This window comes from Oryx dammah, unplaced genomic scaffold (assembly GCF_014754425.2).
Source record: "Oryx dammah isolate SB20612 unplaced genomic scaffold, SCBI_Odam_1.1 HiC_scaffold_27, whole genome shotgun sequence".
Taxonomy (NCBI): Eukaryota; Metazoa; Chordata; class Mammalia; order Artiodactyla; family Bovidae; genus Oryx; species Oryx dammah.
Genome location: NW_024070211.1, coordinates 690,022 through 700,815, shown reverse-complemented (window position 1 = coordinate 700,815; position 10,794 = coordinate 690,022). Strand labels below are relative to the sequence as shown.

At 58.2% G+C, this 10,794-nt stretch overlaps 1 protein-coding gene across 1 annotated transcript in view; it reads left to right on the top strand.

The window, feature by feature from the left end:
* The first annotated feature begins 1,014 nt into the window (after positions 1-1,014).
* The window catches only part of PADI2 (peptidyl arginine deiminase 2), a 55,463-nt gene continuing 45,683 nt past the window's right edge, over positions 1,015-10,794 (top strand). The window contains exon 1 of the mRNA XM_040229399.1: positions 1,015-1,202. Coding sequence (XP_040085333.1) covers positions 1,111-1,202 — 92 coding nt within the window. The 5' untranslated portion in view covers positions 1,015-1,110. The remainder of the gene's footprint in view (positions 1,203-10,794) is intronic.

The window sequence follows — 10,794 nt, the reverse complement described above, 5'->3', positions numbered from 1 at the left end:
CTGGGAACATCAATATTTCAGTCCACAAACACTGGTCAGATAATCCCCTTCTCTTCAGAGCTCTCAGCAGCCCAGTGGGGGTCTTCATCGACCCTGCCCAGGACACCTCCTGGCATCCCATCCAGGACAGCCAGCAGGGCTTCCTTCAATTCCGCCCCCAGCCACTCGTCACTGAGGACCGGTGCCAGGGCTCTCATTGCCCACCCATCACTCAACACCTTGGCTTGACTTTCCGGCCCCACTGCCACCCCCTCCCCACTTCCCCTCCGTAATATTGACCTGATTGTTGGGGGCTTTAGGGGGGCAGTCAGGCTGTATCTGGCTTCCCCATGTGGTCAGGAAGCTCCCTCTCTGCCCTTCCCCTCAGTCTGCAAACCCCTCTTTTTAAAAAGTTATTTATTTATTTTAATTGGAGGATAATCATTTTAAATACTGTGATGGCTTTTGCCATACATGAATATGAATCGGCCATAGGTGCGCGCGTGTCCCCTCCACCCTGAGCCCCCCTCCCGCGACCCTCCCCACCCTGCTCCTCCAGGTCGTCACAGAGCACGGGCTTTGGTGCCCTGCTCCGCACAGCAAACTTGCCCTGGTTCGGGCAGAAGACCTGAACAGACGTTTCTCCAAAGAAGACGCACAGATGGCTAAGAAACAAGAACAGCTGCTCAACGTCGCTCGTTATTCGAGAAATGCAAACCCCTCCTTTAAGAAGGCTCACCCCCCAGCCCGGACTGGGTCAGCGCATCCACTCGCTCTGTCCCCGCCCCTGTGGCTTTTGCATTATCTGCCCGCGGGGCTGGGGGCGCCCAGAGGGGCGGCTGGCCCTGCGTCCTGGCGCCAGGCAGCTGGGGGCCTGCGGAAAGTCTGTTCAATGAAAGAATGACCTACTCAACTGCTGACGTCACCCAGCCCAAGCGGGGGGCGTGGCCACGCTTGACGGACGGGCCCGCGGCCCACTGCGCGAGGAGGCCGCGGGCTGCCCCGCCCACCGGCGGCCCGATAAAGGCGGGGCGCGGGCCGCGGGCGGACGGCTGCGAGGGGCTCACCTGCGGCAGGTGCTACGCGGAGCGGCCGGGCGAGGACGCGCGCGGGGCCGGGCGCTGCGCGAGGATGCTGCGCGAGCGGACGGTGCGGCTGCACTACGGCAGCCGCGTCGAGGCGGTGTACGTGCTGGGCACGCACCTCTGGACCGACGTCTACAGGTGAGCCGGGCCGCCGTTCCCCTCCGCCTGCGGGCTGGGCCCGAAATCTGGGCCCAGAAAACCCGAGACCCTCGCTGGACTCGGGGAAACGAACAGGCTGCCTCCAGCCCGAGTCGCCCCTTGTCCGAGGCCCCCGCCCCAGAAATCCTGAGAACCAGCACCCAAACCTTATGTCAGACTCCCCCACACCCAGAGACCCCCCAGATATGCAGACACAGCATGGGCACCCCCACTACCCCTTACCAAGAACCCGCGCCGCTTCTCCCCAGCCTTCCCGCCCCCGCCCCTCTCCAGCACCTGCCCCGGGAAGACCTGGGCACCCCTCGGCTTCCCCAGCCTCTTCGCTTTCCCCTCCCTGCTCTGCCCTCAGCAGCTCCCTGAAGCCCCCAGACTCTCTGGCTCACCTCCCACCGCAGCCCAGACCCTCCCCGACTCCCAGACCAGCTGAACTTCCCCTGGATCCCCTGGGGCATGGCCAGCAGGAGTCTGGCCCAGGGGTGGCCCAGGCTCCAGTTTCGCCCTGTGGGGGCTCTGGGTGATTGTCTGTCCCCAAGCACTGGCCAGGAGCACCCTGTTCCCAAATGCCTTCCCCTGACTTCACCCTGGGGTCAGGGAGGGGCCTTGTTCTGCCGGAGGGAGGGTGTGGACGTGGGGGTCTTTGTCAGAAGAGCTCTCCTCGTTCAGAACCCTGTTCCCATTGGCCCTGTCCTCCCGTCCTCAAACTCTGGTGGAGTGCAGGATTTCTGAGACCGCAGGCCGTGACATGGGGGGATGTAAGTAAGCACCCTACCGCTCCCACCCAGGAAGCGGCCAGTCCCAGACTGGTGCGAAGGAAGCGGTGGAGAGTCCCAGGTGGGACCCTGCAGCCCTCTGCTCCAGCTCCTTGAAGTGCCAGCATTGCTGGCACGGGAGGGGTCGGTGCTGAGAGGAGCGAGCATGGAGGACTCGGGGTGCGGACCCCGTGCTGATGCCCATGGACAAGTCCCTGGATCCGCTCTGTGCCTTGAGTGGCTTACTGCTCCCAAATCATTCTGTCATCAGGCCCCCTGCCTCCCCCAGCCCCTCCGACACTCCATCCCTGTGTCTTCCCCTGCACTCTCCCAGCCCATTCCCTCTGTTACCTCCAGTGGCCCTGCCAGCCCTGCCAGGCCAGTCCCCTGCCCCCTTCCTCCTCAGCAGGCACTGGCCAACCCCGAGGGCAAAGAGCCGGTCACCGTGCAGACCGGGGGCCCTGTGCACCCGCAGCCCCTGCCTTCAGTTTCCGTGTGTGAACCTCAGGGTCACAACTCAGAAGTGCAGTGTGGCCCAGGCCTCAGTGGCCCTGGGGGCACTCCCCTCCCTTCCCCACTCCCGTCCCAACTGGGCACTGCCAGCGAGTGGGCCGGGAGCCAGGATGCTCAGGCCTCTAAGCCTCAGCTGTCACCAGACCTGCCTGTTTGTCACTGGGGCACTCTTAGTGTAGCCTGAGAGGCTGGCATGATCCCTCCGTTGGGGGGTGGGGAGTCGAGAAGGGGTCAGGCTCAGGCCCACCCTCTGTCCTGGCGGAGGCGGGGGGAAGGGGGGACTCATCCCCCCTCTAGCAGGGCACAGAGGTGCGACAGTCCCCTCTGTCCTTTCTCAAGAAGCCAGTCACAGCCCCTGCGACCCTCACCTCCTACCTGCATTTGGCCTAAGACCCTCTCATACCCCCCGCAGAGAAGCAGTACACTCTAGACCCCTGCTGTCCAGTGGAAATAGAGTGCAAGCCACAAAGAGAGCCTTAAGGTTAAAATAGGCAGGTAAAATTAATTATAATAATACATGCATGCGTGTTAAGTCGCTTCAATCGTGTCTGACTCTTTGCGACCCCATGAATTGCAGCACTCCAGGCCTCCCTGTCCATCACCAACTCCCGGAGTTTACTCATACTCACGTCCATCGGGTTGGTGATGCCATCCAGCCATCTCATCCTCTGTCGTCCCCTTCTCCTGCCCGCAATCCCTCCCGGCATCAGGGTCTTTTCCAATGAGTCAGCTTTTCCCATCTGGTGGCCAAAGTACTGGAGTTTCAGCTTTAGCATCATTCCTTCCAAAGAACACCCAGGGCTGATCTCCTTTAGGATGGACTGGTTGGATCTCCTTGCAGTCCAAGGGACTCTCAAGAGTCTTCTCCAACACCACAGTTCAAAAGCATCAATTCTTCAGCGCTCAGCTTTCTTCACAGTCCAACTCTCACATCCATACATGACCACTGGAAAAACCATAGCCTTGACTAGACGGACCTTTGTTGACGAAGTAATGTCTCTGCTTTTTAATATGGTATCTAGGTTGGTCATAACTTTCCTTCCAAGGAGTAAGCGTCTTTTAATTTCATGGCTGCAGTCACCATCTGCAGTGATTTTGGAGCCCAAAAAAAATAGTCTGACAATGTTTCCACTGCTTCCCCATCTATTTCCCATGAAAAGATGGGACCAGATGCCATGGTCTTCGTTTTCTGAATGTTGAGCTTTAAGCCAACTTTTTCACTCTCCTCTTTCACTTTCATCAAGAGGCTCTTTAGTTCCTCTTCACTTTCTGCCATAAGGGTGGTGTCATCGGCATATCTGAGGTTATTTATATTTCTCCCGGAAATCTTGATTCCAGCTTGTGCTTCTTCCAGCCCAGCATTTCTCATGATGTACTCTGCATATAAGTTAAATAAGCAGGGTGACAATATACAGCTTTGATGTACTCCTTTTCCTATTTGGAACCAGTCTGTTATTCCATGTACAGTTCTAACTGTTGCTTCCTGATGGGCATATAGGTTTCTCAAGAGGCAGGTCAGGTGGTCTGGTATTCCCATCTCCTTCAGAATTTTCTACAGTTTATTGTGATCCACACAGTCAAAGGCTTTGGCATAGTCAATAAAGCAGAAATAGATGTTTTTCTGGAACTCTCTTGCTTTTTCCATGATCCAACGGATGTTGGCAATTTGATCTCTGGTTCCTCTGCCTTTTCTAAAACCAGCTTGAACATCTGGAAGTTCACAGTTCACGTACTGCTGATACTTTAACCTAATATATCCCAAATATTACCATTTCAATATATAATCAATATAAAAATTGTTCACTAGCTAGTTTGACATCCTCTTTTTCACACTAAGTGTTGGACACTCAGAGTGTGTTTCGTACTGCTCAGCACGCCTGGGTGCGGACTAGCCGAATTTCAGGTGCTCGATAGACACCGGTGGCCGTGACCACTGTGTGTCCCGCACAGCGCAGGTCTACAGCGAGGCGTCCCAGCCTCGGCACCACCACGTTTGGGCCAGGATGACTCATGTCACCAGGGGTGTCCTGGGCATTGTACGATGTTTAGCAGCATCCCTGGCTTCTCACCCCTAGATCCCAGTGCATGCTTAGTCGCTCAGCCGTGCCCGACTCTCTGTGACCCCGTGGACTGTAGCCCGCCAGGCTCCTCTGTCCATTGGATTCTCCAGGCAAGAACGCTGGAGCGGGTTGCCGTGTCCTCCTGCAGGGCATCTTCTCAACCAGGGATCAAACTTGCGTCTCCTAGATCTCCCACGGTGGCGGGCAGGGTCTTTGCCACTAGTCACCTGGAAAGCCCATGGATGCCAGTAGCAACCCCCAACTGTGACAGCTAGAAATGTCTCCAGATAACCCAGCCGACCCTGGTGGGCCGAGTCGCCTCCAGCTAAGAACCACTGGTCCAGTGGAAGGAAGCCCCTCCCGATCCTAAGACTGGGCTGTTGTCACTCCTGATAGCTGTAATGATAAGAACGTCTGTCAGATGGATAAGATGCTTAGATGGCATCACCAACTCAAGGGACCTGAATTTGAGCAAACTGGGGGAGATAGTGGAGGACAGAGGAGTCTGGTGTGCTGCAGTCCATGGGGTCGCAAAGAGTCAGACACCACTTAGTGACTGAACAATGTACCTAGTGCGTTATCTCCCCACAGACCTTGGAGATTGTGCTTGGATCATCTCATTTTGTAGATGAGGAGAGTGAGGCTCAGAGAAGTGAAGCCATTTGCCTGATGTCACCCAGGACTCAGGTCTAGTCCTGTCTGGCTCAGAACTCATGCCCTTAATCTCCTCTCTAACCTCTGTGTCCTCAGCCACTTCAGTTGTGTACGACTCTTTGTGACCCCATGGACTGTAGCTCGCCAGGCTCCTCTGTCCATGGAATTTTCCAGGCAAGAATACTGGAGTGGGTAGCCGTTCCCTTCTCCAGGGGATCTTCTGAACCCAGGGATAAAACTCGAATCTCTTGGGTCTCCTGCACTGCAGGCAGATTCTTTATCACTCAGCCACTGGGGAAGCTCCTCTACCCTCCAGTTCAGATTGAACTAGATGACCCTCTTCGCCTGTGTCCCTCCCAGCCCCTTCCAGGGCCATGAGACACTGCCCCCGGAGACTTCACCCGCCCCCAGCTGACCTTCCGCTTCCCTCCCCACCCAGACACAAGTCCTGACTCAAGCCCTACGTGATGCCCCAGGGTCTCCAGTCTCCAAGGAGACACTGAGGGGCAAGGTGGTGGGCCTTAGGCCTGGTCAGTGAGGGGGTGGCGTCGTGACCCCTCAGTCCTGAATCACAAAGATGAGTGAACAGGCCGCAGCACCCACCCACTTTCCCAAGGGCTCTGGGTCCCCTCTCCTGAGACATGCACCGACCTCCTTCACCTCCAGACACAAGGCAGGGGCCTCGCCTGCCCCTTCCTCGGCTGGTCCTGAGGGTCACCCACCCTCTCCCAGCAAAACCAGTCCTTTGGGGATGATGACCTGACCCAGCGACATTCTGAGCGCTGGCCTGCAGCAAGCTAAAAACATGCACAGAAAGAAGGAAGTAGGAAATGTTTCTGTAGAGATTTACTTGGGGATCCTTGTTAAAGATACTTGCTGTTTCCTCTCCCCTCCCTGCCCCCAACGCAGCGCGCTTATCTGAGGTCTGGCGCGCGGGCCTCCTCTGCGCACGGGCCTCGTCTTCGCGGTTTCCACCAAAGGTCCCTTCAACCCGCAGCTGCTGCTTCGGTGGGCTGGCCTGAGTCCACATCTGATTCTGACTTCTTGTTGGAGAGAAAGCGCTGAGTGAGCGGCACCGCATGTCAGTTTCATCCTGCCCTCGCCTCGGCCAGATCCCCTGGGAGCCTGGGGAGCGAGCAGCCTTGGGATAAGGCGACAGGGTAGTCGCGCTCTGCCTGACCCACAAGCCCTGGGTTCATGCATCTGACCAGGAGGGGAACAGTCCTTGACTGGGTTGTGAGCTCTCTTCATACCTGTTTCCTGAGGTCTGCAGGAGCTTCAGGGCAGAGATAATGTTATCGGTCACCTCTTGCCTCTGTAGGGCTTTCTCCTGGCTGCATTTGACCTCATGATGAGCCCGTGAGGTTGGAAGTAGAGGTGATCTATGCACCTTCCTCTGATTCCCCAAGGCAGAGGCTGGCCAGCCATTTCTCCAGGAGGGCCTGGCCCATCACCCTCCGACAGAAGACAGGGACGGGGGTGCCAGGAAGGGGTCCCAGGCATCAGTGCAGTGAGACACCGGGCAAGCAGGGCACGGGGCCGTCACGCACCCTGCCTGGGGGCCCTGCGCGCTCAGTCGCTCAGGCGGGTCTGACTCTGTGTGACCCCATGGACTGCAACCCGCCAGGCCCCTCTGTCCCTGGGGTTCTCCAAGCAGAAATACTGGAGTGGGCTGCCATGCCCTCCTCCAGGGGGTCTTCCCAGAGACAGAACCCGCGTCTCCCGCACTGGCAGGCGGATTCTTTACCGCCAAGCCACCTGGGAAGCCCCCAGCCTTGGAGGAGAGCCTGCCAAATCTAAACTCAACCCCACACCACTCCGTCAGCTCAACTCAGAACGCCCTCTCTCTGGCGCTGTTGGTGTGAGTGTTTTACAAAGTATCCTCAGGATCTGATCGAAGTGCTAGGGCCTGCGGGGCCTGAGCGCCCCTCCCACCGGGTGTCAGGCCCCCCACTTCCTGCTGACCCACCTGCATCCACTCCAGCCTCACTGGTTTCGTGGCCGCTGCTCTTGGCCCCTGACTGCACCTCCTCCTCCCTGCTTCGGGGCCTCTGTTCCCTTTGCCTGGCACGTGGCCCCCAGACCTCTGCAAGCCTGGCAAGTCTCAGCTCCTGTCACCTCCTCCAAGCAGCTTTCTGAACTCCTCCCCACCCACCCCGCATTTCACAGTGCCGACCCCAAGCCCCAGGCGCTCCCCGCCTCAGGACTGTTGCTTTTCTTTGTAGATCTTGTTATTTACTTGACACTGCTAGCTGACTTATTCTGTACCAGGCCGCCGTATGGGTACTTTGTACATTCATGACATAGGTTTTGAATAATTTGAGTTCAGTTGCTCAGTCGTGTCTGCCTCTTTGCAGCCTCATAGACTGCCCAGGCAAAAATACTGGAGTGGGGTGCCACTTCCTACTCCAGGGATTTGATAATTTATTTGTGTTTAAACCTCACAGCCGGCTTCCCAGGTAGCTCAATGGTAAAGAATCCACCTGCCAATGCTGGAGACACAGGTTGGATGCCTGGGTTGGGAAGATTCCCCTGGAGAAGGAAGTGGCAACCCACTCCTGTATTCTTGCCCGGGAGGTCCCAGGGACAGAGGAGCCTGGCGGGCGACAGTCCCTGGGGTCGCAAAGAGTCGGGACGACTTAGTGACGAAAAGCAAGAACAAAACTGGCAACAGCTTAGCGAGTCGGCACCGCTACGGGAGCGCGCGGGGAGCGCGCCGAGATGGCGCGGCCGCTTGATGGTGGCGTTGGAGCTTGCCCACGATGGCGCGGCCGCTAGATGGTGGCGCTTAGTGAGTCAGCACCGTTACGGGAAGCGCGTGGGGAGCTTGCCCACGATGGCGCGGCCACTTGATGGTGGCATTGGAGCTTGCCCACGATGGCGCAGCCGCTTGATGGTGGCGCTTAGTGAGTCGGCACCGCTACGGGAGCGCGTGGGGAGCTTGCCCACGATGGCGCGGCCGCCTGATGGTGGCACTGTTGGAGCCACGTTTGGCCGCCCTGCCAAGCCATCTTCTGGGGCGGGTGTTGTAGGTGTGTCCTCCCCCTGCCCCATGCCTTCCTCGTTCCCATGAGCCTTCTGCCCTCAGGTCACTGATGGCTCCTTGGCTGGCTGGCTGGCTGGCTGGATGTGGCCAGGGGCACACATGGACTGGATTGTCACCAGGCTCCACCACCAGCCTCGGGGATGGGCACCGCTGGACAGAGCGGCGGAAGGCCAGGGGCATGTGGCCGAGGTTGGCCAGGGCAGCGTTGCCCCTGAGAGAATGACAGAGGTGGAATTCAGGCCAGGCCAGGTGGCCCCATAAATTAGAACAACACCCAGGGCCCTCAACTCTTAAAAACAAGGAAAAGCTCTGGTACCAGGCTAGTCCTGGGGAGTGGCAGCTCCCTGCGGTCGAGCCCACCGCCCCCTGCACAGCTGGGGTCCCCCAGATCTTCTGTCCCGACCCACAGGGCCTGAGTCACAGTGGCAAAGGCTCACCCCAGTGCCCACCACCAGCTGGCCAGGCACGTGGTTCAGCTTCGAGGGAGGCCAGTTTTTGGCGGCAGCTCTGTTCTGCCCAGCCATGCCCAGCCCCATGCGCAGGACACTGACGGCTTGTCTTGGTCACTTATCCGAAGACCCAGGGTGGGATGCCAGCCTTTGGTGTCCCCTCTCTGGACTGATGCCCACCTGCAAAATAAGTGGGGGCTTCTCGTTTGATCCTTTCCTGACCCAGGCCTGGACTCCCCCACCTTCACCAGGTGTCCCTACCCAGAGGATCTTTAGGGAGGACTGGGACCCCTGGAATCCTCCCAGGACGGGAGAACCAGGCCTGGAGCTCAGAGAGCTTCAGTTTCCCCCACATCCTGCCTGTCTCAATCTGTCCCTGAGACTCAGAGCAAATGCTTGCCCTCTGTGGGCCTCAGCGTGCACATCTGTAAGATGGGATGACATTAACATGGGCCTCGTGGGGTTATCAAAAGGATAGACTGAGATTACATGGGCTTAGGACTTGAAACAGTATCCAGCACATAGTCAGTCAGTAGTTTTCATGAATTAGTATTGGGTTTTGTGCGTGCTGAATCACTTCAGTCGTGTCCGACTCTTTGTGACCCTGTGGACTGCAGCCCACTGGGCTCCTCTGTCCATGGGATTCTCCAGGCAAGAGCACTGGAGGGGGTTGCTGTATCCTCCTCCAGGGGGTCTTCCCCACCCAGGGACTGAACCTGTGTCTCCTGTGTCTGCGGCATTGGCAGGCAGGTTCTTTACCACTACCGCCACCTGGGAAGCCCACTGGGTTTATTATAATATTATTAAGACAGATAATAATGAACTGTGGCCTCAAACAGTTTAGAATGTTCACAGGAGAGAAATGTTGACAACACGTTAAGTATTGTTTCAAGCACCAGCACAGGGAGGGAGAGGTGGGTCCTGGCGGATAAGATCTGGGAAGACTTCCCGGAGAGGGTGGCAACTCAGCTGGAGGGTGGACGGGGGTTCACAGTGTGACCCAGACAGGCCATGCGGGAGCAAGGTGCCTAGCAGGAAGGTAGGGGTACTGGGGGGCAGAAAGGGCATAGTTTCTGTAGCCTGGAGTGTAAGACTAGAGAGTGGATTCGTTTAAACCTGGGCTTTGAACGCTGGGAAACTTTGTCTTGCAGGGAGTCGTTGCAGGTATCTGGGGAGGGAGTGATCGTGGATTAGATTGTTTCTTCCCTAAGGAGAGGGCCCCTGGGCAAGTGGAGGCCCCAGTGCCTAGTGAGAGAGGCTGCTGAGCCCACTGGGCCCAGAAGAGGGCTGGCTAAAAACAAGAGTCACAGTCTGTCTTCATGGATCCCGGTCCAGACCAGCTGCCCACTCCAGGGCTACCTCCCCACCAGAAGGCTCCAGGAGGTGCTCGCCATGGGGCTGCACGCCAGGCTGGCACCCACAAACCCCCTCAGATTCCTGCAAAGAGCTGGGGACAGGATGTCACACCCAGGCTGCCAGGAGCTGGGTTCACAGCAGAGTAAGCCCCACTGGTGTTAACGAGGCCCAGGGCAGGTGGACAAGCCAGGAGAGCCAGATGCCAGTGAGCCGCAGGCACGTCCTGCCCTCGAGTCTGGGGCGGAGGGAGTGTCCCAGCCCTGCGAGGCCAAGCTGGCCCTCCCCACTGACTAAGGGAGGACCAGAGAGGCTGATGGCTCCCTCGAGGTCACACAGCATCTGTGGGGCTGAGCAGATGTTAGGCTGCAGCACCCAGAATCCCCTTGGGCCAGGCACCGTGAGCACGCCTCTCCTACACCTGACGCTGCTTTCCAGCCTTGCTCAAATTTCCTTTGTCTGATGCCTGCTGACTGGCCGTGTCCCTCCATTTCCCCAGCCGACACCCTGCCCCACGCCACCACCACCGCTCCCTTGGACAGCTGTGGCCACCTTCCCACTGGTCCCCCCTGCCCACCGCTCTCCTGACCTCCCACCCTGCACTCTGGAGGAGCTGTCTGCAGGCAAGACACTCATGTTTCCCTGCGCAGCAGCCTCGGGGCCTGCAGGGGAGTGGCCGGCCCCTCACTGTGGCCTGGGTCCTCTCTCCACTGCTTCCCCTCTGTCGTGCTCACAGACTCCAGCCTC